Source organism: Rattus norvegicus, chromosome 4 (genome assembly GCF_036323735.1).
Source record: "Rattus norvegicus strain BN/NHsdMcwi chromosome 4, GRCr8, whole genome shotgun sequence".
NCBI classification, from domain to species: Eukaryota; Metazoa; Chordata; class Mammalia; order Rodentia; family Muridae; genus Rattus; species Rattus norvegicus.
The window spans coordinates 64,453,717-64,481,667 of record NC_086022.1 but is presented as its reverse complement, the minus strand read 5'-3'; the positions used below and the strand labels follow the sequence as shown (position 1 = coordinate 64,481,667).

At 38.7% G+C, this 27,951-nt stretch overlaps 1 protein-coding gene across 16 annotated transcripts in view; it reads right to left on the bottom strand.

Moving 5' to 3' along the window:
- Window positions 1–27,951, bottom strand: part of Agbl3 (AGBL carboxypeptidase 3) — an 82,849-nt gene that overhangs the window by 17,320 nt on the left and 37,578 nt on the right. For 6 of the 16 annotated variants that reach the window (XM_017592971.3, XM_063286921.1, XM_039108622.2 and 3 more), the window contains 6 exons: window positions 21,535–21,601; window positions 19,720–19,800; window positions 16,908–16,965; window positions 6,093–6,164; window positions 3,204–3,249; window positions 1,778–1,968 (listed from right to left, as the gene is read on the bottom strand). In XM_017592971.3, the coding sequence (XP_017448460.1) occupies window positions 1,778–1,968; window positions 3,204–3,249; window positions 6,093–6,164; window positions 16,908–16,965; window positions 19,720–19,800; window positions 21,535–21,601 (515 nt within the window). Of the gene's footprint in view, window positions 1–1,764; window positions 1,969–3,203; window positions 3,250–6,092; window positions 6,228–16,907; window positions 16,966–19,703; window positions 19,801–21,533; window positions 21,602–24,353; window positions 24,464–27,951 lie in introns of those variants that run through there. The other 10 variants (XM_039108624.2, XM_063286923.1, XR_010066130.1 and 7 more) reach the window with 10 other exon arrangements.

Below are 27,951 nucleotides of genomic sequence, written 5' to 3'. Positions count from 1 at the left end.
GATTCTATAGGACATTTGTTTATAAAATAAAAATTTAGTTACGGAAAGATGAGGATCATAGCTCAGGAAAAACCAGAGAGAACCATCCTTTTATTTTCTAAATCATATTAAATTATTATCACGTGGGGTGTATACGGAGAGGGGCATGCACATGTGGAGAGCAGAGGAAACTCTGCGGAGTCAGTTTTCTTCTATTTTTAGGTGAGTTCTAGGGGTCGAACTCAGGTTGTCAGGCTTTGTGGCAAGCCTCCAGCTTTTCTCTCCCGTCTTAGACAGACTTCAGTTGCGTTGGTGCCTCTAGCACTCTACCGAAATTTCTCTGTTCAAGATCCTCTGAGCTTCCCACGTCATAAAATCCAGGTCAGTGCATTTCAATTGACAAACAGAAGTCTCAGACTCAGCTGACCATTCTCTCCTGTTCGACACTCCTTGTTGTCTTTTAGAACTACATATTCTCTGCGTTGCCCTCCTACCCACGGGGCTTTCCTTGTACACTACCTCAGCGTCTGCTGTGTTGGTTCTTCTCTCCTGACCTATCACTGTGGGGATTCTTGGAGATTTAGCCCTTTGTCCTTTCTGTCTCTGTGCACACTCACTTCCTTACAAATGCCTTCCACACTATAAACCATGATCTATATTTTCCAAACTCCCAAATGTATCCTAGGTCCAGTTGTCTTTCTGAACTCCATCAGCCTATTCAGTAACTCAACTTCAACATGTAAAGGACACTTCCAATAGAGTGTATGTGGACAGCATTGCAGCTCCCTCCTCAGTCTTTCCTGTCTCAGCCAAGAATTGTCTCCAGCTATTTGCTCTAGCCTAAAACCATGACATTCCAACAGTTTCCAAGATGTGGGAAAACATCACCACACTCAGGATATAGAAAAGACCACTACTAATGGGATTCCTAGGATCCATTCAGTTTTCCACACAGTTACTACTCTAGGGAGCTGTATTTGTTTTCTCTCCGGTTAACTTTGCTTTTATATACATGCAATCATATAGCATTTTCTATTTTATGTCTGGCTTTTCATTTGGTATGATTTTTAGATTCGTTCAAGTAACAGAAGGAAGGTGAAGTCGACTTTAGCTTTACTTTCTACAGCTTAGACCAACTGGTTACTATGCTGAATCAGAACTGGGCCAGTGGGGGTTGGGGATTTAGCTCAGTGGTAGAGCGCTTGCCTAGGAAGCGCAAGGCCCTGGGTCCGATCCCCAGCTCCGACAAAAAGAACCAAAAAAAAAAAAAAAAAAAAGAAAAGAACTGGGCCAGTGTTACTTAGCTTTCTGTAAGGGGTTATTCAGGATAGACCATCTCAAGGCAACAACCATGGCCCGCAGTAGTTTTTTAATTGGCTACATTAGAGACACAGAGTAAAAGGTTGTTTACAACCAACCAACTAACCAACCAACCAACCAAACAAACAAACAAACAAAACCCCCCAAAACCCGAAAACCTATGTTTGAGAAGTGGAAACTACCAGAATATGGTCATAGCATTAAGGAAAAGGTTGTAGGGCAGTGGTAATAGGGCTATCTCAAATAATGCCATTCAAGTTTTTCAAGGATATACTGAACCAAGAAGTTTTTAAATGTGTTTCAGTAATTCAGATATGAAATAAGGTAAATATTTTTCAGTAATAGGAGGGCAATGGTTATTAATATTAATGGTTATTAATATAGTTCCCATAAATTAGAGAGGATGAGATTAATTATGATGATATAATATAAAGGATTATACTTATTAAAATGTTAAGCAATTACAATAAAAAAAAACCTGTTGGTGTCCTTGTCTTCTCAATCCAATTTGAAGGTCTTTTGTTCACAGGACATTTCAAGGATGCCACTCTGAAACAACTTTCACATATATCCATTGCTCTGGACTGAACTTCCTGGATTGGAGTCTTACACGTTTCTAAAATATATGTCCGATGGTCTTTGTTAAGACTTTTAATCATACGTCGGGAGCTGAAAGAAATTGAGTATTGTCATCTCAGTGTCGCACATTTACATAAGGTAATGCACTTCTGTTTTCTATTTCCATATTACGTCTTAGTATGTAATCTTTGAGCTCTCATCAGCCTGTGATATAGTCAGAAGAGATAGGACTAGTCCCATTTTTAAAAAGATGATCATAAAGGTTAATCATTTTTTAAATGATTACACAGCACCAAGTCTAACAGTCTTATCTTCTAATTCCAGTGTTTTTCCTATTATCTTTTTACATTTTGTTGTTATTTATGTGTATGCATTTGTGCCTGCATGAATTTATGTGCACCACATGTGAGCTGTACAGGTCCTCGGAAGAACAGTAAGTGCTTTTAACTACTGAGACTCTCTCTAGCCCTATCCTTTCTTATCTTGATATTTATCATTTGATTACTTTCCATAGGTCAGCTTATCTTAAAGTAATTAACTCTAGGTCCAAGTATAGTTATTTCCCAGGAGGCCCTGTCATGTTACCACCTGTGTGCCCAATTCTTCCAGCCTTTGGAGAAAGAGAGCAAGCACACACCTAACAGATCCTCTTTTGCTGTTGTTGAACAGAAACCAGGTTCTTAGGAAAGAAGGCAAGGAAGAAAGCAAAGTACACATCACCTCATGCAGTGGAATCACACAGTTGTGCAAACTCAGTGAATTTTCAAATGCGTATCTGGGATTACCTAAGCCACTGTCCAGACGGTAGCTGATACCATTATTTCCATGAATAGAAAAGGCGGTCAAAGGAAAGAGACAGTAGTTACCAGTTCAGAGCAAGATTCCCAGCTGGACTACATAATCTCTGGCATCCCTTTCTGTGCCTTTCCCTGTGTGAGCAGTGGTCCATAAACATGAGAAACAGTAGTAAAATATGTGATTGCCGTGCATTCATCCTAGAGTGCTAATGATTTACTTTTAAAATGAGAGATCAGATAATCCAATGATAAGCACACAGAAACAAGCAGTTTTAGCTAAGATTTTACAGCATCATCCATCAGGACAGTTTGGGGATACTGAATTGGCTCAGAACCCTTCAAAACTGCACCTGTGGGTATTCTTACACACAATATTGATCTAGATAGGAAGGATCTGAAAAGATAAACTTGGTCAACTTTTTTTCCCCAAAGAGTAAACTTATCTGTTGCTTTAATTTGAAACTAAATACTCTAAGACAGAAGAAAAAGAATAATGTAGTTAGGAGAAATCATGTGTAATTCTCCTACCTGGACCGTGATTTTCGGGGATGAAACCTTTGTCCAGGAATTTTCACTAAAAAGGAAAATATCTGAAGTAACATTTTAAGATAAACAAAACTTAATTTAAATTTTCTTGACAATTACTTTGTGTGACTTAGTGGCTAGATAATTTAGTTAAATAATGTTTGTTCACGCATTGAGAGCATTTTAATAAGACAGTTCCAAGAGAAGAATAAACAGTAGGAATATCTATGTATTAACTACCACACTGGAAAGTAACCGATGGCTGGGAGTGCCGCTTGGTGGCCGAGGACTTGTCTAACATGTGTGAAGCTCAGCGTACACTAGGACAAAAGGGAAGTTAAAAACAACGAGCAGCAGCAGCAAACAGGAAGCAAACAAGACTTACGCATGAACTCCCATCCCTTTGAGTGATACCTCCCACAAGGGAGGCAGATACAGGAGTATTATGGGTTAAAGTCTGGCTTGGGTTCTTAATCAGTCTGTGCTATAGCTCAAGATTGTAAAAAAGAGGGGAAGGGAGAAGGGGGAAGAAGAGGAAGAGGAAGAAACAGCAGCAACCATCATCAGCAAAAATCAAAACAAGCCCCACAACTCGTGAAGGATGTTTCCATACACACCGACGTGGTCAGCATGTTAGAGGGTTGATTTAGGATGCAGAAGTATCAGATCAGAGTCAAGTATAAGATATAATAAATATTATGTACATATTTTAATATAAAAATTGTAGCCTGAATTATATATTATATATTTTTGCCATTATAGACATCTTACTATTTAAGGAAAATAATAATAGAACTAGTTGATAGTGACAACCATAATTAATAGCAGAACAAGTTAATTAGGGTATAGTGATAAAATTACTTTTATAACAATGCTCTCTGATACAGACGAACTCTTTTTTAAGAGTTACATGGTCTCATATGGTTAGCTCGGGCTAACTACAAACTCTCCATGTACGAGACCAGCCTGCAATATGCTCATGTCATATGCAAGTGATTTCACCACCTACTATTTTGACATCTACATTGTTGTTTTGGGGAAGGTGAAAATATTTTCAGTAGCTTTAGTTCTTGTTTGTCTAATCTCAGATTTTTGAGGTTCATTCTACCTATGTGCTTTTACTTTTACTTCTTTTCCTTTAGGATGCCTCTGTCAACTTAAGAGACATAGGAAGACGTACCAACTGTGAGAACAAAGGATTTATTCAGGTCACAGTGAGGATGGCACCTGGGACATAATCTAGCAGTCCAGAGTAAGTGCTTTGAGGTTTTACAAAATGATAGCTATATTTATAGTTTTAAGCTGTATGAGGGATTTTAAAGGATTTGCTCTGCAGTATGATACTGGCTAACTTAGATTGTCTTGTAAAAAGTGTATTGGGCATGTCTCACTCTCTGGGCAGTTTCAGGGAAGGACTATATTGTACAAAATGCCAGTAGAATGTAATAAATAATGTTTTAGCAATCTGAAGTATGCCAACTCCTAAGATCAGCTTCATGTAGTAGGTACATGTTTTTGGACAGAGTTCAAAGGTTTAACTGTGGATATATGTGAGAGCAGACCAGCCTCCTAGTCCATTTCAGTGTCCAATTCTACTCCAGTTTGTCTTCCTTGACAATTAAACTCGAATTAGTTTCTACAAGTTGTACTATGCCCTCTATCGTGTCTTACGATGTTTTCTAGTGTGTGCTTGTGTGTTTGTAGAAGTCAGAGGTTGATGTCCTGTCTTCCTTAATTGTTCTGTTCCTTATATACGGAGACAAAAAGGTCTCTCACCTGAACCCAGACCTTCCTGATTCATCTACTCAAGCCAGCCAGCTTATTCAGAGGTCCCACTTCTGCCCTCAGAGCAATCATCTACACCTGGGCTCTACGTTGGCCATCCATCTCCATAACTATTAGATAGACCCTTTTCTTTGTGAGTGAATCAACATAGTCGTTTAGCCTTCTCCATTTAGGGATGCATGGGTCAAGCTGGCACTAGGATGGTACTCATTATCTTTTCAAGAACGCTGACAGAAAACTGCTTCATCGCTGAAGCTCTTTAGCAAGGGGATGGACTGTATTGCAATTAATGATACCGTGTAGTCAAAGTCCTATGAGCCTAGTGCATTAGGCTAAGACTAGAGTACTGTCCATGATTTTCTATGCCTTAGGATTTGATGAGATGTAAATGCAAACGTTAGATAATGAGGTAAAATATTCCGTTCTCTTTTTGGTGGTATAGTACTATAAGAAACAGAGTCATGTCAACCAACAGTCATAGCATTACCCTATCTCTCTTACCCCTCTCTTTTGAGCTGTTGGTTGCTGAAAACTTTTAGGAGGTGAGTCACTGAGTCACTGTTTTCATTTGTGTACCCAATGACAATCCAACCAACCTCCAATGGACAGTTGTAAATCTATGGTCACAAAGGCAGCTCTAGTTAATAACCTTAATGAGTCACAAAACAAAACAAAAAGACATGAATGCAAGAAAGAGAAAGGAAGACTAATGGTGCTGTGAGGTAGATAAAAGAGAGGGTAGGTGCTGAAATATATATATATACATATATATGTATATATGTAATGTACATATGTAAATGAACAAGTCATGACAGTTAATACAAAATTAAAAAGAAGTTTATATATAACCAATTTCTTTTCAGCTGGCTTTTCCTATACATTTCTAGATCTGGAAAGGAGCAAAACATTATGCTACAAAACTTACTGGTACCATAAAGACAAAAGAGAGGGTAGGTGCTGAGAGTAATATATATTCAGTACCACAAGCATAATTTTATCTCCCTCTTTTATCTCTTTTTATGACCATCTTATTCTTTAACAGATAAGGATGATCGTTACTGCACATACTCAGATTCAGGGGACCGCACTTCTGAGCCGTCTACTCACCCAAGCTTCGGCTGGGCGATGATCTTCTGAAGCAGTGAGCCATGTAAACATCTGGTGCAATCACACTGGGGTCTGGAGAGGACGGTAAAGGTCATAACAAATGGGGGTGGTTATTCATAGTTCAAACAGTCTCTCCTTTCAAAACAAAAAGTGTAAATACTGTGTCAATTTCAATGAAATTAACATGACAACTTCAAATATTATACGTTTGTTGTATTTCAAGTATTTATACCTTTGGAACAAGAATTGCTTCTCTAGGAATTTATTAGAAAGAAACAAGTATATATACAATTGGATATATTTTCATGTTGTTTGCAATAAAGGAAAGTTAGAAAAATGCTAAACAGTGGGCCTACCTGTACAAATTAAGTTTTTTTCTAAAGTAAAATATTTTGCTGCCATTGATTCACATGTCAAAATGTTTATAAAATACTCTAATTTTAAATGAAAAAACCATGAAAAATAACACAATTATATCATTCATTAACATGTGAAGTCTGTGTGCAGACAGAAAAATTAAAAAGTGTTATTTTTACTTTCTTTATATTTTTAAAACTCCTTGTGTGTTAGTCTGTGTGCACATGTATGTGGGCATGCACATGTGTGGTGGACAGAGTCACCAGCTGACTTGCAAGCTTATGCAGAGTCTCTGGTCTCCTTCTCCTACCCTACCTAGGCATGCTGTACTCACAGACGTGTGGTCCTGCCTCTGCTTCCCATGGTTCTGACAATCTCAGCTCAGGTGCTCAAGCTTGTGCAGCAAATGTGCCATGCTGGAAAACAATGTCTTCCCAACCCCCTTTATGTTTACCTTTAGTCCTAATTTCTGACATTTTAAACAAAAGTTATATGAAAACGGTTTCTGCACTCCTTGGTGATCAGTATCAGAATGGCTAATTTATGGTTCTAGTGAAATGCATTTTAGTTATAATAGAGTGCTTCCTGTTCTTGGTATGGACTTTATCTTTCTGGGTTTAGTTCCCTATTTTCCTGTTTTACACTCATGTTCATATACATTTTAATTAGTTACCTTAAATCCTTTCTGGGGGCTAGTGTTGATATAAATGTATCATAAATTAGCACACTTATACATATAATTAAATAATTATTTTCATAAATATCACATGATCGACATACATTGTATAAAGTACATATCTATATGCTTATATCTATATATTTAGTTTACATTGTATGACTTTTCTTAAGGGAACTTTCAGGATAAAGTAGTAAAAGTTAAATATCAGCAATGTTAGGTCAGTTAGGACATATCAGATGGCTCTTTGCAGAAGCAGGAAATTAATGTTGCAAATTTAATTTCTTTCCTGGGAACATACTTAATAAAGTTATAAATAAGAGGAGTCAGTTTTAAAAACATTAAACCCCCATATTCTATTTGATGATAACCCTCCAAACCCTAAGAGTGTGCCTCACATATGTGGGTAATTGACTACTTTAGTCACTGCTCCCCGAGGACATGGTTCACACTGTCACCTGCAACACAGTGCCTGCTTACTTGCTTTTCTTCACCTGTTAAAAGATGAGCTCTGGCCTGCTCCCCTTCCCCCAGCACTGCTTGTCTCCCAGGAGCCCTCTTCTAACTAGAGACACAGGTGAGACTACAGACCTAATCCTCATGCCTACTGGAACTCCCCAGAGCCCAACAGACTTGGGCTCCATTCTGCCCTGTCAGAGCCCCATCTTTCTCCCAATCCACACTTCCACTTGCACACACAACAAATTGAGGCATCTGCCCCCACCCACCTCCACTCCACAGCTCTCTCTGTCTCCCAAGAGGCCTGTTCTAACCTGGGACACACAGCTCTACCTGCCTCCTGGGAGACCTGCCACAACCCCAGACACCCAGGCCAGTTAACACCAGAGACAACCAGATGGCTGAAGGCATGTGAAAGAGCATAACTAACAGAAATCAATGCAATACGGCACCACCAGAATCCAGCTCTCTTACTACAGCAAGCCCTGGATATTCTAACACACCTGAACAGCAAGATTCCAACCTTAAATCCCACCTCATGATGATAGAGGTTTAAGAGGATATAAATAAATAATTCCCTTAAAGAAATACAGAAAAATATAATCAAACAGGTGAAGGAATTGAAAAAAATAGCCCAAGACCTAAAAATGGTAATAGAAGCAATAAAGAAAGCACAAATGGGGCTGGAGAGATGGCTCAGTTGTTAAGAACATTAACTGCTCTTCCAGAGATCCTGAGTTCAAATCCCAGACACCACATGTTGGCTCACAACCATCCGTAATGAGATCTGATGCCCTCTTCTGGTGTGTTTGAAGAGAGGTACAGTGTACTTATAGATAACAAACAAACAAATAAATAAATCTTAAAAAAAAAAGCACAAATGGAGGCAGCCCTGGAAATGAAAAACCTAGGAAAGAGAACAGGGTCTATGAGTGCAAGCATCACCAACAGAATACAAGAGATGGAAAAGAGAATCTCAGGGGTAGAAGATCTCATAGAAGGAACTGGCATATCAGTCAAAATGCCAAGAATAAAAAGTTCCTAACCCAAAACATCCAAGTAATTTGGGACATAAGAGGACAAACTTAAGAATAATAATAGGAAGAGAAAAGGGAGAAGATTCCCAATTCAAAGGGCCAGAAAACATCTTCAACAGTCACAGAAGAAAACTTCCCTAACCTAAAGAAAGGAATAGACATAAACGTAAAAGAAGCATTCAAAACACCAAATTGATTAGACTAGAAACTCCTACCACATAATAATCAAAACAGCAAATATACAGAACCAAGAATGACTTTAAAAGCTGCAGGAGAAAAAGGCCATGTAACATTTAAAGGCAGACCTATCAGATTTACACATAACTTTTCAACAGAGACTCTAAAATTCAGAAGACCCTCAGTAGATGTTTGGCAGACCTAAAGAGACCACAGATGCCAGCCTGGACTACTATACCCAGCAAAATTCTCAATCACAATAGATGGAGAAACCAAGATATTGGATGACAAAACTAAATTTAAATAGTATCTGATTACTAATCCAGCTAATTACAGAGGATACTAGAAGGAAAACTCCAATACAAGGAGTGTAACTACACCCAAGAAAACACAGAAAATTGAACATCTAATAACAAATTCAAAAGAAGAGAATCACACATATATAGTATTACCTCCAAAAAATAAAATAATAGGAGTTAACAATCACTGGTCATTAATATCTCTCAACATCAATGGACTTAATTCACTAATAAAAAGACACAGGCTAACAGCCTGGATATGTAAAAAAGATCCATCATTCTTCTGCATGTAAGAAACACACTTCAACCCAGAAATGAACCCACACACCTATGGTCACTTGATTTTTGATAAAGGAGTCAAAACCATCCAATGGAACAAAGATAGCATTTTCAGCAAATGGTGCTGGTTCAACTGGAGGTCAACATGTAGAAGAATGCAGATCGATCCATGCTTATCACCCTGTACAAAGCTTAAGTCCAAGTGGATCAAGGACCTCCACATCAAACCAGATACACTCAAACTAAAAGAAGAAAAAGTGGGGAAGCATCTCAAACACATGGGCACTGGAAAAAATTTCCTGAACAAAACACCAATGGCTTACGCTCTAAGATCAAGAATCGACAAATGGGATCTCATAAAACTGCAAAGCTTCTGTAAGACAAAGGACACAGTGGTTAGGACAAAACGGCAACCAACAGCCATTTTACCAATCCTAAAACAGATAGAGGGCTTATATCCAAAATATACAAAGAACTCAAGAAGTTAGACCCCAGGGAGACAAATAACCCTATTAAAAATGGGGTTCAGAGCTAAACAAAGAATTCACAGCTGAGGAATGCTGAATGGCTGAGAAACACCTAAAGAAATGTTCAACATCCTTAGTCATAAGGGAAATGCAAATCAAAACAACCCTGAGATTTCACCTCACACCAGTGACAATGGCTAAGATCAAAAACTCAGGTGACAGCAGATGCTGGCGAGGATGTGGAGAAAAAGGAACACTCCTCCATTGTTGGTGGGATTGCAGACTGGTACAACCATTCTGGAAATCAGTCTGGAGGTTCATCAGAAAATTGGACATTGAACTACCTGAGGACACAGCTATATCTCTCTTGGGCATATACCCAAAAGATGCCCCAACATATAAAAAAGTCACGTGCTCCACTATGTTCATCGCAGCCTTATTTATAATAGCCAGAAACTGGAAAGAACCCAGATGCCCTTCAACAGAGGAATGGATACAGAAAATGTGGTACATCTACACAATGGAATATTACTCAGCTATCAAAAACAATGCCTTTATGAAATTCATAGGCAAATGAAGGGAACTGAAAAATATCATCCTGAGTGAGGTAACCCAATCACAGAAAAACACACATGGTATGCACTCATTGATAAGTGGCTATTAGCTCAAATGCTTGAATTACCCTAGATGCACAGAACACATGAAACTCAAGACGGATGATCAAAATGTGAATGCTTCACTCCTTCTTTAAAAGGGGAACAAGAATACCCTTGGCAGGGAATAGAGAGGCAAAGATTAAAACAGAGACTGAAGGAACACCCATTCAGAGCCTGCCCCACATGTGGCCCATACATATACAGCCACCCAATTAGACAAGATGGATGAAGCAAAGAAGTGCAGGCTGACAGGAACCGGATGTAGATCTCTCCTGAGAGACACAGCCAGAATACAGCAAATACAGAGGCGAATGCCAGCAGCAAACCACTGAACTGAGAACGGGACCCCCGTTGAAGGAATCAGAGAAAGGATTGGAAGAGCTTGAAGGGGCTCGAGACCCCATATGTACAACAATGCCAAGCAACCAGAGCTTCCAGGGACTAAGCCACTACCTAAAGACTATACATGGACTGACCCTGGACTCTGACCTCTAGGTAGAATGAATATTCTAGTAAGATCACCAGTGGAAGGGGAAGCCCTTGGTCCTGCCAAGACTGAACCCCCAGTGAACGTGATTGTTGGAGGGAGGGTGGTAATGGGGGGAGGATGGGGAGGGGAACACCCATAAAGAAGGGGAGGGGGAGGGGTTGGGGGATGTTGGTCCGGAAACCGGGAAAAGGAATAACATTCGAAATGTAAATAAGAAATACTCAAGTTAATAAAAAAAAAAAAAGAAACACATTTCAGCAACAAAGATAGATACTACTTTAGAATAAAGGGCTAGAAAAAGGTTTTCCAAGCAAATAGTCCCAGGAAACAAGCTGGAATAGCCATTCTAATATCTAATAAAATAGACTTCCAACCAAAAGTTTAATCAAAAGAGATGGGAAGGATACTTCATATTCATCAAAGGAAACATCCATCAAGATGAAGTCCCAATTCTGAACATCTATGCCCCAAATGCAAAAGTACCCATATTTATACAAGAAACTTTACTAAAGCTCAAAACACACATTGGACTCCACACAATAATAGTGGGAGACTTTAACACCCCAATCTGACCAAAGGACAAGTCATTGAAACAGAAACCAACCAAAGACACAATGAAACTAACAGAAGTTATGAACCAAATGGATTTAACAGATGTCTACAAAACATTTCCCAAAAGAATATACCTTCTTCTTACCACCTCATGGTACCTTTTCCAAAAATAACTGTATAATTGGACATAAAACAAGCCTCAACAGATATAAGAAGGTTGAAATAACCACTTGCATTCTATCAGGTCACAACAGACCAAAGCTGGACTTCAACAACAAGAGAAACAAAAGACAGCCCACATACTCATGGACTCATTGAATAAGTCTACTCAATGATAACTTTGTCAGGGAAGAGATAAAGGAAGAAATTAAAGACTTTGTAGAACTCAATGAAAACGAAGGCACAGTGTATACCCAAACTTATGGGACACAATGAAAGCAGTGGTAAGAGGAAAATTCAAAGCACTAAGTGCCTTCATAAAGAAATTGGAGAGATCTCATACTAGCAACTTAACAGCACACCGGAAAGCTCTAGAAAAAAAAAAAAGAGGCAAAGACACCCAAGAACATTAGATGGCAGGAAATAGTCAAACTAAGGGCTGAAATCAACCAATTAGAAACAAAGAGAACAATAAAAATAACAATAGTAAGAGTTGATTCTTTGAGAAAATCAACAAGTAGACAGATCCTTAGCTAAAGTAAAAGACACAGAGATAGTATCCAAATTAACAAAATCAAAAATGAAAAGGGGGATAGAAACTGAGGAAATTAAAACAAATCATTAGGTCTTATTTCAAAAGCCTATACTCAACAAAACTGGAAAATCTAAACAAAATGGATGATTTTCTAGGCAGATATCATAAACCAAAGCTAAATCAAGATCAGGTAAATGATCTAAATTGTCCCATAACCCCTAATTAAATAGAAGCAGTCATTAAAAACCTCCCAACCAAATAAAAGCCCAGGGCAGAATTTTACCAGACCTTCACAGTAGAGTAAACAGTTTACTCCTTAAACTGTTTCACAAAATAGAAACAGAAGGAACACTACTTAATTCCTTCTAAGAGGCCCCAGTTACCCTGATACCTAACCCACACAAAGACTCAACAAAGATAGACAACTTATGAACATTGATGAAAAAAGCTTAATAAAATTCTCACAAACCAAATCAAAACCATCCTTCGCCATGATCAAGTAGGCTTCATCTCAGGAATGCAAGGATTGTTCAATATATGAAAATTTATCAATGTAATCCACTATATAAACAAACTCAAAGGAAAAAAATCACATGATCATCTCATTAGATGCTGAACACCTTCAACAATCCAATACCCCTTCATGTTAAAAGTCTTGAAGAGATCAGGAATTCAAGGCACATACTTAAGCATAATAAAAGCAATATACATCAAGCCAATAGCCAGCATCAAATCAAATGGAGAGAAATTTGAAGCAATCCCACTAAAATCAGGGACTAGACAAGGCTGCCCACTCTCTCCCTACTTATTCCATATAGTACTCGAAGTTCTAACCAGAGCACTAAGACAACTAAAGGAGATCAAGGGAATACAAACTGGAAAGGGAAAAATCAAAGTATCACTATTTGCAGATGATATGATATTATATATAATTCTACCAGAGAACTTTTTTTCCATAACTTTTTTAATTGGATTTTTTAAAATTTACATTTCAAATGTTATTCCCCTTCCCGGTTTCCTGGACATGAACCCCCATCCCCTCCCCCGCCCCTTCTCTAACAGTGTTCCCGCCCCATTCCCCCACCCTTCCCCTACACTGGGGGTCCAACTTTGGCAGGCCCAAGGGCTTCTCCTCCCATTGGTGCCCAACAAGGCCATCCTCTGCTACATATGCAGCTAGAGCCCAGGGTCAGTCCATGTATAGTCTTTGGGTAGTGGTTTAGTCTCTGGAAGCTCTGGTTGGTTGGCATTGTTGCTCTTATGGTGGTGCAAGCCCCTTCAGTTCTTTCAATCCTTTCTCTAATTCCTCTAACTACTGTGAAAGGTGTCGTTTCCCTAATTTCTTTCTCAGCCTGTTTATCCTTTGAGTAGAGGAAGGCTACTGATTTGTTTGAGTTAATTTTATATCCAGCCACTTTGCTGAAGTTGTTTATCAGTTTAGTAGTTCTCTGGTGGAACTTTTGGGATCACTTAAGTATACTATCATATCATATGCAAATAGTGATATTTTGACCTCTTCCTTTCCAATCTGTATCCCTTTGATCTCCTTTTGTTGTCTGATTGCTCTGGCTAGGACTTCAAGAACTATATTGAATAAGTAGGGAGAAAATAGGCAGCCTTGTCTAGTCCCTGATTTTAGTGGGATTGCTTCAAGTTTCTCACCAGAGAACTTTTACTGCTGATAAACAACTTCAGCAAAATGGCTGGATATAAAATTAAGTCAAATTAAAAATCAGTAGCCCTAGTTTATACAAATGATAAATGGACTGAGAAATAAAATAGGGAAACAACTTTCACAATAGTCACAAATAATATAAAATATCTTGGTGTAACTCTAACCAAGCAAATAAAAGACCTGTATGATAAGAACTTCAAGCCCCTGAAGAAAGAAATTAGAGAAGATATCAGAAGACGGAAAGATCTCCCATGTTCATGGATTGGTAGGATTAACATAGTGAAAATGGCCATCTTACCAAAAGCAATCTACAGATTCAATTCCCATCAAAATTCCAACACAATGTTTTTTTTACAGATCTTGAAAGAACAATTTTTAACTTCATGTGGAAAAACACAAAGCCCAGGATAGTGAAAATAATTATGAACAATAAAAGAACCTCTGGAGGCATCTCCATCCCTTTCCTCAAGCTACCGAGCAATAGCGATAGAAACCATATGGTACTGGTACAGAGACAGAGAGGTTGATCATTGGAATCGATTCAAAGACCCAGAAATAAACCCACACAGCTACGGACACTTAATTTTTGACAAAGAAGCCAAAACCATACAATGGGAAAAGCATCTTCAACAAATGGTGCTGGTCTAATGGTTGGTCTGCAGGTAGAGGATGCAAATTGATCTATATTTATCACCCTGCCCATAGCTTAAGTCTAAGTGGATCAAAGTATTCAACATAATACCAGATACAATGAACCTAATAGAAGAAAAAGTGGGAAATAGCCTTAAATACGTTGGCACAGGAGAAAATTTCCTGAATAGAATACCAATGGCTCAGGTTCTAAGATCAACAATTGATAAGTGGGACCTCTTTAAACTTAAAAGCTTCTGTAAGGCAAAGGATACTATCAATAGGACAAAACAGCAGTCTACAGATTGGGAAAAGATCTGCATTAACCCTCCAACAGAGGGTTAATCTCAAAAATATTTAAAGTATTCAAGAAGTTAGACTCCAAAAAATATAACCCAATTAAAAATGGGGTACAGAGTTAAACAGATGATTCTCAATAGAGGAATCTTGAATGGACAAGAAGCACTTAAAGAAATGTTCAAAGCTCTTAATCGCCAGGAAAATGCAAATTAAAACAACTCTGAAGTTCTATCTTACACCAATAAGATTGGCTAAAATCAAAAACTCAAGTGACAGAACATGCTGGAGAGGATTTGGTAAGATTGCAAACTTGTACAACCATTCTGAAAATCAATCTGGTGGTTTCTCAGAAGACTGGAAATAACTACCTGAAGACCCAGCTTTACCACTCCTGGCATATAACAAAAAGATGCTCTACCACACCACAGGGACACATGCTTCATTATGTTCATAGCAGCCTCATTCATAATAGTCAGAAACTGGAAGCAACCCAGACGTCCCTCACCCAAAGAATGGATACAGAAAATGTGGTTCACTTACACAATGAGATACTGTTCAGCTATTAAAAACAAGAACATCATGAATTTTGTAGGCAAATGGATGGAACTAGAAGATATACCGAATGAGATAATTCAGACCCAAAAGGACATGCATAGCATGTAGTCACTGACAAGTGAATATTACCCAAAAAGTACAGAATACCCATGATACAACCCTTAGACCCAGAGAAGTTAAACAAGAAGGAAGACCCAAGTGAGGATGCTTGAATTTCACTTAGAAGAGGGAACAAAACAGTCATCGAAGGCAGAGGGAAGGAGGGAATTGGATGGTGGGGGGGTGGAGGGGAATGGTGTGGGGTTGGGTCAGGTATGGAGAGAGATGAGAGAGGCCCATAGTTCCAGGAGTATGAATGGAAATATGCAGCTACTGGGAGGGGGCAGGGGAACCTCCAGAGAGCCCTAGAGATCCAGAATAAGGGAGGCTCTTAGGACTCAATGTTGGCGACCTTAGCTGAGAAGAGGTGATACGGAAGCTGAAGAGATCACCTCCAGTAGCCAGACAGGACTCCCAGTGGAGGCGTGGGGACACTAACCCACCTACAAAACTTCTGACCCCAAATTACTCCTGTCTAAAAGATAAGCAGAAACAAAAATGGAGCAGAGACTGAAGGAATGGCCAACCAGAGACAGGCTCAGTTTGGGATCCATCCCATGGGCAGGAACCAGTCACTCACACTATTACTGATGCTATGTTGTACTTGCAGATGGGATCCTGGCATGGTTGTCCTCTGAGAGCCTCTACCCAGCAGCTGACTGAGACAGCCAAGTGTGGGACGGAGGTCAGGGACTCCTATGGAAGAGTTAGGGTGAGGACTGAAGAAGCGGAAAGAGATGGCAACCCCATAGGCAGATCAGCAGTGTCAGCTAAACTGGACCCATGGGGGCTCTGAGACTCAGCCACCAACCAAAGAGCATACAGGGTTAATCCAGGGCCCTGGCACATATGTAGCAGAGGGCTGCCTTGTCTGGTCTAAGTGGGAGAGGATGGGCCTAATCCTATAGAGGCTTTATGCCCCAGGGTGGGGGGCACCTGCTCAGAGGTGGAGGAGGGTGGAATGGAGGGAAGAACTCTGTGAGAGGGAGTGGGGAGTGTAGCAGCATTTGGAATGCAATAAATAATTAATAAAAGAAAGAGAAAAGAGATATGCTCCTGAAAGGAAGAATTGGTATCTTTCTTTTTTAAATATTTTTTATAAAAATACATTTACTTTTTATTATTATTGTGTCATGTATTCATACTTGATGTGTAAATATGGAGGCAGTACATGCTACTGAGTGTGTGGAGGTCAGAGGATAACTTTGTGTAATTGGTTTTCTCCTTCTACTTCACCTGAGTCCTAGGGATCAAACTCAGGTTACAAGGCATGTGTGCCAAGCACCTGTGTTTGCTGAGCCATCTTGGTGGCCCTTATATACATCTTTGTATCTTTGACACCAAGCACAGTGGCAGTCTCAAAGTTAGGGCATAAAATGAGTGTTGTTGTGAGAAGGTAAAACAGAAGTTTACCTTTCCCATCAGAATTTGATTCTTCGTGTCTTTGGAGTAAATGTTCTTTACCATAAACCTGATGAAACAGAGAATAAGAAAAAAAACATGACATATTATAAACATGAAACTGAGATATGTTTCTGATATGATTATGATATGATAGGTTTTTACAAACATTTCTTATTTTTATAGTTTGAAAATGGGCAAATTGTCTCATAAATCCAAACTTCTGGTGTTCTTAACATTACTCTCCTGCAACAATAAATATCAGGAAAAAGTCAATAGTTTTTCATTACTAAAGAGTTTTTTTTCCTTACACAAAACTCATGTATCATGAAAAAGAGAAAAAATGTTAAGTTAGAATTACTTAAATTAGAAGCTGAGAGTATGAAATAAATTTATATATATATATATATTTGTGTGAAAAATCTATCAACAAATTTCAGAACTGTGCTTATATATAAAAGATAATATAAAAATATTTTCTTGAGCTTTATAAAGACCTCTAAAATAATGGAAACCATAAACATATCACTTTCTCTTTCAAGAAGAAGTACAAATCTGGACTGGCCTAAGAGACATACTGGACTTTTGACTGTGAACCTTGAATAATCTACAAATCATTGTGACCTAAAACATTTTTGACATTCCCAAGCTTTTTTTGGCCTAACATTATAAAGACTTTTCTAAAAGAAAAGATAAGAGGAAAGGAATGATAATTAAAAGCAGTTTGACAGCTTGCAGTGTATATAGTTCAGTAACACTAGATTATAAAATAGAGTTAATGCTGGCATCTATGATCCTAGAGCTCTGAGTGCAGCCTGGGTAACAGAATTGAAACCTTCTCACAACAAAACAAGACAAATACTATAAAACAACACACAATAGAACACAAAAATATTTTAATGCAGCAACATGGCTATTCTAGTAAGGGATCACATCTAAAGACCTAGATCTGTATGATCTGGCTAGAATGCAGACCCACTACATACTTTTAATCTCCCTGGTTGGAATCCTTTAGTATACACCTTTAATCCCAACCAGTGTTGTCTAATTGAGGGGCAGAGAAAATGACAAATCAGAGAAAGATTTGATAGAGATAGGATACACCCAACTCTTAGGAGAACAGCACAGGAAAGACATGCAGGGAGAGTCAGGGAATTGGGGATCAGTGCAGTGGAGTTGAGTTCATTTGTGAGTTCATGCAATTTAGTGCAGGTCAGCTGAGGCAGTTGAAGCCAGAGAATAAGGAGATAGACTACTAGAACAAATTGCCAGAGTTAGTTTGAGGCCAAGTAGGAATTCAGTGAGAATCTGAGAGAAGCCATATTGAATCAGTCAGCTTGGAGAAGAGTTCTTGCCAGAACAGCTGAGTTGAACCAGCCAGCAAGAGTTCAGAAAGAACTAGAAAGGGTGGGTTTATTCAGCACTAAGTCTCTGAGATGACAATTATATCAAGCAAATAAAAGTTACTTTTACAGACAAATCAATTGTCTGTAAAATAAAGTTACTTTTATTTCCACTGTCTGTGGAAATAAAAAAAGTAAAAATCAAAAATTAATTAATGAGGTTGAAGAGATAGCTTGATGTTTAAGAATGCTTACTGGGATGATGGGGGTTTTCTCTGACTACATGGAGTTGTCCAACTCCCACTAATTTTTGGCTCATTGCTGTAATGTCTTCAATCCTGCCCAGGGTCACAGTTTGCTCTCCAGGTGATTTTTTTTTTAAAAATCTCCTTTGAATGGGCAGGTCTAGAAGTGGTGTATAGGTCTGTTCTGAGTTCTTCCGGGCTTCTCCCAGCTGTCTCCCCAGTTCTCATAAAAAGTAGCCAGGATATACTTGAGCATGTTTCTAATCAACCTAATAATCTCTGCCCAATTTCTGCACAGGTTTTCCTAAGTTTTAACTTTCTGTATCTTCTGTTGCAAATGAAGTAAATTCTTTGGGAAGAGATTAGGATATTATCTGTTGTATTGCTTGGTTTTCTCTCAAGGCAAAAGATCCGAGTCTTGGTTCTGGATCTGGGGCTGGTGACAATGACACTCTTCTAACAACGTCTGGCCCAGTAGCCTTACTTCTTCAAGTGCCTTTCCCTTACCTCAATTGATATGGTACAAGCCAAGGCAAGAATGATCAGGGCCCAGGTACTGAGTGGTGCAGCACCCAAGATAAAGTTTCTAGCCAAAGACTAGGGTTTGAGTAGCGGGATCCTTTGTCCTTTTCTCTGTGCGCACCTTGCACTTAGCTTCAACAGTTAGTTATTTGGAGGCAAGATTACCCATGCCTTGATCCTCCTAGGCAAATATCTCTGGTAGCTATGGGAGAGGTAGCACCTATTTTCTTGGCTGCACTATTCTGCAGTAGTATTTGTGTCTTACTGAGCTAGGAGTGGAATAGGAGTGTTTTAATAGACTGTGTTTCATCTCCTATGTACCCTTTACTGTTAATGGTTGCTCTTCGTTCGTTGTCAAGCAGTATTTCCAGTTGCTAGAGAATAGGTTTGCTATGCACTTTGCTACCACTTAGCCCATCCCTCAGCATCATTTACTCTCATTCCTTCATACACTTTTAGGTTTCCTCGTTTGTTCAATTTTTTAAATATAATGCATGTGTTTGCAAGCATTCTCAAATAATGTTAAAATACAGTAAATATAAATGAAATTTAACATGGCATCTTAATAAGACCTGCCTCTCTCACCTGTCAGGGATCTTTTGAGTTCTGTTAACAGCAAATAATATGACCAAAGTTCTATGAGAACATATGGCTCTCTCTTCTCTTGCATTCATATTTAAAACACTCTTAATTGTTACCTTAATCAAGATTTACCTCTCCCATGTCATTCTGGCGGTTTGCTAGGATGGCATTTCTTTCCCTCTTTGTTTTCAGGTACTTTTTCTTGTTTTTTGCCTGGCAAAAGAGTATTTTAAATTATACTTGATGAACATATCAAAGTCAATATAAATACAGACATTTGAGACTCACTTCCCATTCCTTCCCACTCACTGCAACTGTGCACACTAGATGTAAGCAAAGCAAACACGAGATGCTAGGAAAAAGTAATTGGGGCTTAGAATTGCTTCCTATCCCCTATCCCCAGGAGAGGAGATTATTCCATATTTGCACAATCAAAATTTGTGGTTCTTATCTAGCATGTCCAGAGCTTTGGTTTTAATGCCCAGCACACATGCAGGCAAACTCAGAATTATTTTGGTTCTATGACTGTTAATGTACTCCTCATTCTTCATTTTTTAATGGTAAGTCTATTATAATTTCTGTTCCATTACTGTAGGTGTACGTTAAAAACTTGCCTTATTTTACAGCTTCTGGTCTAGGCCTGGTGAAAGTCATGATAAGGGGGACCCAATAACCATGCCTGGATGAGACTCTGGGTATTTTGGAAAGGGGACAAGTACTAATAAATTTACCATTTATTTAACAGGACGTTAATAGTTGTAGCCTAGAGTTGAACTGTGGAATGCTGAACCACTGCATCCAAATGTTTTGTCCTCTCTAATAGATTATGCATCTATATCTTTGCTATGAAACTCTGTAGAGCCTCTCATGAAAGAGGAATACACCTCTCCATTTTATTTTTTGTTTTTTGTTTTTTCTTTTTTTCGGAGCTGGGGACCGAACCCGGGGCCTTGCGCTTGCTAGGCAAGCGCTCTACCGCTGAGCTAAACCCCCAACCCCTCTCCATTTTGTTGATGATGAGCATGCCTGGCTATGTGACTTGCTGTGGCTAGTGAAATGTTAGTGACTATGTATATGTTCTGGTTGTATTAGATATATGATTGCTGGAGGAAGTGTGGCTGTCAATGGGCTGATATGTCCACCTATTCTTTTCGTACTAGGGGCTGTCGTCATGGGACTTTTACATTGGGTCCTCTCTGACTGGAGGAAATGAAAACATGTGTTATTTAATAGAAATAAATCTGAAGTCTGAAACAATACCAGAGACCCTATCATTCCTATCAAAGTCTAGTAGCTTCAACTTTCAGATCTCAAGAATGAAAATAAAGTCTTGGGTAAATTGCTAGGGTTTTTGCAGTTGTCTGTCACACAGTGAAAAGCTTATTCCCCCACTTTCTTAAGTGTCATCTCTTTCTTTAGTAAGCTCATGCAAAATGCCATCTCCGTTCCATAGACATATTGCTTCCTTAGGCATCTATTCTCATCTATTGAGACGTATTTTACCTATTTATTATGTCACTCTCCAAACTAGGATCTAAGAAGACACATGGAAAGGTTTCTTGACTCACTGTTTTCACTGCTCTGTTCCTAACACCCAGGCTGTGTGCCTAGTATACAGCATGAGTACACTAGAAAGAATAACTGTGTGACTAAACATAGGAATATTGGGTTATAAACAAGTCATGTATGTCAGGTCACCATATCAGACATTAACAAGTGGTGTGATAGTTTTAAATTAACTACACTCCCTTGGATGTTAATATTTTCATCTATGAAGGAAAAGGGTTGGAATAAAATTCTATGATTTAAAGGTAATGCACATAATAAGAAAGAACCATTATTCCTATACAGTAATGATAAACATACAAAGCTTCTTCTTGCTTGTTAGTAACAATATCAGTGTACCTGCTTAACATATCCACACTGAGGCTAAACTTTTAATCATACCTGAGAGGTCACCTTGAGAAGATAAGTCTGAGTGTCATTGGACTCTGAGCTGTCAGAGCCTCGACTACTAAAACAAGAAAACAACAACAATTACAGTTTTCAGGATTTAAACTTTCCATATCACTTTTACTTTATCATCTTATTTGAATGAACAGTTCTAATTAGCAAGAGAATGATATTTACAAAAGTTCTTTATTATGTGGTGGTCTCATACAACTTAGAAATGGAATTTTTATTTTCTGAATGTCCAGAAGGTATAAGTGTTTGGGGATGTGTTGCTGGAATGTAAGCCCCATGGGAGAAGGATTTCTTTTTCTGTCTGGTTCACGTCATGTCATCTGGTACACTGCAAGGCTCAGTGTTCTTTGTTAATAAGGAAACACAGAAGTGATGGATCTGTGTAGTTCTCCAACTCTTATGGTTATCATTGGCTCTTAAAATTAATTTTACATCACTGTATTTCTATTTTACCTAAAGATAATTTAAGGACCACCCAAAGCATAGGACCTCAAGGAAAAAAATGGTTGAACACAAATCTATTTCTAATTATAATTGCTTAGTATAGTGGTGGCAAAATTTATTGAGTGGTAAGTCATAGAAAGAAAATTTCTGGGTTGTATTTTTGATATGTTATTGTTAATGAATAGATTTTACTTTTAAAGAATAGTTTTAGGTTGACAGAAATGGATAGTAGATATTTCACAGTTCCCTCCTGCACAGCTTTCTTGACTATTAGCTTCTTATGCTACATGGGAATTTGTTACAAATGATGGCAAATTTATTGTTTAGTAGTTGACTTAACAAATTCTGTAAATTTTGACAACTTTATAAAGACATGTATCTTTCACCACTACAGCATCGAACAGTTTCACTGCCTCAAAAATCCTGTTTGATTATCCATGATTCTGTCTCCAGAGAACCCCTGGCAACCAGTGACCCTTCCTTTCTCCCTCTATTTTGTCTTGCCCATCATGTCACGTAGTTGGATCATAGAGTACATAGCTTTTCAGACATCTTTTATTTCCCAGTATTGTTACCAATACTGGGGCAGACACTTTTAGAGGCAAACTCCTATATTCATATACCACTGAAGTGTCATTTCCTTTATTTCAACTGAAGTTTTTTGAACAAAGTTAGATAAGCTTTGAGGCATTTCTGTCATTGTGATGAATCTGAGCATGTTTGCTACCTTTAGGATGCAAACTGAGCATGTCCCAATGGGTTCCTGTCTGCTGTTTTTTTCTTTTCATATCTGCTACAAGACCCCAGGCCACAAATACCACAATGTGTCTGTCTTCATTCTTTCCTAAAGCATGACTGTAAACTGAGTATGGTCAAGAATCTACTCCTTAACTGAGCATGCTCAGGGAAGTGTCCATTCTTATAGTGCTCTTATATTAATATTTACAGACCTTCTACATAAAATCCCCACTCTGCCTTTGAGGAAGGCCTTGCTTTTGGCTCTCCTTACCTCCTAGAGGTAGCAAATTTTTCTCAGTTATTATTTCTTGGCCGTGGTTTGTTTTGGCTTTGTTCTTATCAAGATGAAAGCCATTGAATATGGTTGTAATATGGGCTTAAGTTTCTATTCTGTCATATCTTCATAGTTTGGCAACTTACTTATTTTTTTATCATTGGATAATAGTGCATTATATAGACACCATTTTTTAAAAAAGTCATTCACTTATTGGAAAACATCTGGTTGCTTCCAGTTTGGGCAATTATATAAATAAAGTTATTATAAATACCGTGTGGACTGTTTTTCAATTTGTTCGGTTTAAAACCCAAGAACCAAGGATGAGCTAGTTTCATGACCCAGCCATGCAACTGTGGCTGACCCGTCTGAGGGTAGAGAATCCGCAGAGGCAATGCTCGTGTGACTAGTTCCTACACACGGTTAAGATGGTGCACTTTCTTGTTGTAGTGGAAGTTACGTAAGTGATAAGATAGCAATCAAGGCTGAGACATCTGAGAGTGGAGCAATTCCAGTGACATTTTCTTCTAAATGGTATGGGGTGACATGTCCCCTTGATGACAGCTGTCACACAAGTATGAGGATACTCTGAAGTGCTGACGGAATAAAAATTATAGTTGCAGCCTTGAAAGTAGCATGCAGTAGACAGTAGGAGGGTAGCAGCTGCAGGTGGTGGGAGGAGGAGGTGGTGGGAGGAGGAGGTGGTGAATCACTTATAAATTTGGTACCCGAGCAGACCTAAAGTCTAAATTCCAGGAGGGAGAGTGAGTGCTGTGTTTTCATGGACCTCTTCTATATGAACAAAAGGTGTATAAAAGGCCAAAAGGATAAGCAAGGGAAATATTTCATACATCACATTGGTTGGAACAGAAATTGGGATGAATGGGTTCCAGAAAGCAGAGCTCTTAAATACCTGGGCACCAATGTGCACAAACAGAGAACCCTGAAGGCCAATCAATTAGGAGCAAGGCAATCAGAGGAGAAGGGCTGCTTGCTCTCAAGAAGACATCTGACCTACAATGGAAAACTGACATGACAACATAAAGGGACAGGCAGAAAACTCTAGGAAATGGAGATGGTGACAGTACCAGCAGGCACCTCAGCCTCCTGAGAAGAGGACTCAAGTAGATCCTACTCTTGAAAATGGAGGAAAATTGATGGACAGGGTTGAAGTTAAAGATTCCTGAAAGTTGACACCATGGCTGTGGATGACTGGGGCTTGATCACCAGGCAAACAATCTCAGTAAGTGGGGTGCTCCGTGCACCTGGACACGGGTGCTCAGGACAATCTGCGAGAACTCGAGCATACAGCAGACTCTCAGATCCTCATGATTTCCTCAAGTACCTGGTGAAGAATTCTGCAACTTTGTTCAGTGCCACTGATTACGAAGTGGTTCCTCCTGAGAATCATCGGAAAGCCGTGTGGGGGGCGTGCTCTCACTCATGTTTGGATCTCTGTAAACAGAGTTTGGTTCTTAGTCCTTCTGTATAAATGATGTACTTTGAGATGTTAGTGTACAACAGAATTGGTGTTTGTTCTCTGTTTGATTTTAAACAGGGAAAATAAAGGGCACTCCTATTTTCTTTTTCTTTCTTTTACTTCAAAGTTTCTACCAGTGTATTTGATAATGGATGTGTAGGCGGTGGTCCTCGGTCTTCCTAGTGCTGTGATCCTTTAATACAGTTCCTCATGTTGTGGTGACCCTCAACCTTAAAATTGGTTTTTGCTTTATGATGTTCAGGATATCTGACATGTGACCCACACGGGCTGAGAAGCAGTGCTGTGGAGTGTGTTAGTGCCTAGCTGACACAGCTCCGTGTAGTGCTGCTCATGCTCCTCTGACGGCATGCACGTTTATATGTGTTACCGCTCTGTGACAAAGTGCTGATTCCTGGTGCCTGAGGTTGACGTTAGTGGATGCGATTGAACACTCATCCATTTGTTCTTTTTTGTTAATGGTGCTTAGTTGCAAGTTGGCCATGTTGGTCCTTAGGCATTTTATTTTTGCTCAATTGTTGCAGAATGTGAGTTTGTGGTTTTTGTATTTCTGTCTAATGCATGTTTTACTATGTTAGATACAATGCATTGTGTAGCTATAGTTTTATAGAAAAGTCACTCCCATAGTTTTCAGATCTACAGGAATTTTTTCTGTTAATCTCAAAAATAAGCAAAGTATAGTATATGGAATAGGATTGTAAGTGGCGTGTGACATCAGTTGTGTGGCCTTTGCTCTAGATGATAAGACACGCAACTAGACTGACGTGTCTGTACATAAAGAATTTGCCCAACTAAGGGAGGAATTTTAAGTAAAAGGCACATGGATGCTATTTTTCATGTTAGTCATGATTTTGCAGGAAAAAGGGAAAGTGAAAGAGAACGAGATGAAGTGACAGAAGACAGATCTACCTTTAGCACAGGAGGGAACAGCATGAAAATGAAGACCTTAATAATGGCCTTTATGGGAAACGTGACAATTAGCAAATATTCTACATCTCAACAGCATTGTCTGCCAATCAAATCTTCTGGACCCGCTCACCTGCTGTAACTACGTGTGATCATGTACATTGCTTACTGGCCTGGAGGGAGATTTCAGGTTTTCAGTGTGCTTGGTTACAGTGGGGACTCACAGATGGTTGGGTTGCTGGGAGTAAGTGATTATCACTGAGGAATAATGAGTCCATGCTATAGCATTCCATTCACAGCTCAGAGGACAGCACAGAGGGGAGGATGGGAAGACTGTAAGAGCCAGGGCAAAGGGTAGTGCCATAAAGCTATGTCCTCTGAATTAAAACATTTCTCCTGGAAGGAGATTTGTCAGACTCAGGAACCTAAGAAAATTTTCATGGCCCAGGGATGTCATGAAACTTACAAGGCTCAGGAAACTCAGAAAGTTACAAAAGTCACAAAAAGACTACTTCAGATTAGTATTCTACTTCTGGGAAGGAGGAGGCTTTCTTCGGGAGGCATCAGCAGAGCTGGTCAGGGGTCACTGTGGGTGCCTTGTCACCTGTGCTGTGAAGGGCCTTGATGCTGAAGCAGCCTTTGGGGCACTTACACTTCTGTTAATAATTCCAACACATGTTCCCAGGCTCACCAGCTAAATAAGTCAGATTACCCCTTGGTCTATATTGGTGCCCTCTCTAGCATGGCTTGAACTTTATTCACATCTCCCCAGAAGAGTCACACAAAATAGCCCCACCTGAAAGAGAGGCCCTATGTCCCCACATTTTTACTAGCATTTAATATTGTCAGTATTTTGGATTTTAAGAAATTCTAAAAATGTTTGTTGTGGTGTTTCATTGTTTTAGTTTGCAGTTTCCTAATGATGCATATTAAATTATTTTTTCCTTTATTAGTTTTAAAACTTATCCTTTCATTGTTTTAGTTCTTAAAACATGAACAACTGTACATTTTATATCCTTATTCCATATAAAATGTATTATTGTACCTATATAAAACTTTTGTGTGCTTTGATTCTTATTAGACTATCAGTGTATACAAATTTTCCTTATTTCTGCATATTTCACAGTTTCAACATCTATCATTATTGATGGGATATTAAAACGATCTATATTTTTAATGGCAATTCTAAACCAGCATAAGAGAAGTAAGATTAAGTATTTTAATGTACAAAGAAATCTCTTCTATTATCTAGCACCATAAAACACTATACAAATAGAGTATGCTAATGTGCTAATAGAGTATAAAATGGCTCTTGTTGTTTTGAGACAGAGTATCAGTATGTAGTCCAGACTGGCTTGAAATTTATAATCCTCCTGCTTTGGCTCCCAAGTCATGAACTGTAGGCATGTACCACCATGCCCAACTAGAACTGCTTTTTAAACACCGTGGCTCTCTGTGAGAAACTGAGATAGTACCTAGTGTGCGTATCCAGAAGAGTCTGTGGAGTGTGGGATTATCTGGTTGGTAGCTTTCCTTTTGGAAACTGCATAATACATGACACAGCATGAAGGGACCTCACTCCTGAATGCAGTACTAGTCTCTGTCCTACATATGCACACTTGCTGTCTTTTAAAAAGAGGAACATGAAAACTACCACATGCTTTTACTTGAGAATTCAAAATGGTTCAGAAGAAAGCTTCCAAATATTTGGGGAACTTAGAATGTAGAAGGCATAGTTGTAGTCTGTGCTTAAGAAAGCAAGAGTACACTAGTATCTATAGGTGAAAATACAGGAAGAAAAAGAACTCTAACAATAAGATCTAACAGAAGATTCAATGGAGAGCATTTAGCACTTGTGACTGACAGACTGGACAAAAATTGTATCACCATTCACACATGGTTCTGAAGCCACGAGAAAGATTCTATTAGATTATGTGAGATCTAATGGTTACTACATAACTTAACAATAGAAAAATATATAAAAATAGTACTATTTTTAATGTACTATTATTTACTTTTGGAAGAATGTATATTAAACAGAAAATGGTATTCTCATAAAGCAATTAAAATTCTCAGTATAAACTTCCCTCTTGACAATGTCATAAAATTAAGGTTCTTTTCAAGACAAGGCTGTATTAATTAGTATTAATATCGTTGCTATTTTTATTTGAAACATCAAGTCAGTATTAGACAATAGTTAACTTTCTGCCTAATTGTGGCATTCTAAATATATGTAGCAATTTCTCAGACAAACGAGCCACTCAAGGTCTACAATAAGTCATCCTCAGCCTACCTAATTAAATTATGTTTTAATATTTCTGTCCTAATAATCTCTTGTCCTTCTCTGTCTAGAAGAAGAATAATGAGCAAGGTCTAGGGCAAAGATAAAGACAAACCCTTCAAAGTCATAGTCCCAGCAACTTAACTGGACCCTACCTTTATAATTCCCTCATCTCCCAGTAGCCCCAAGTTTTGAATCTGTCAATAGAATGAACTGTTACAGCCCTCACGATCTAATCCTCTTCAAATGTCCTATCAG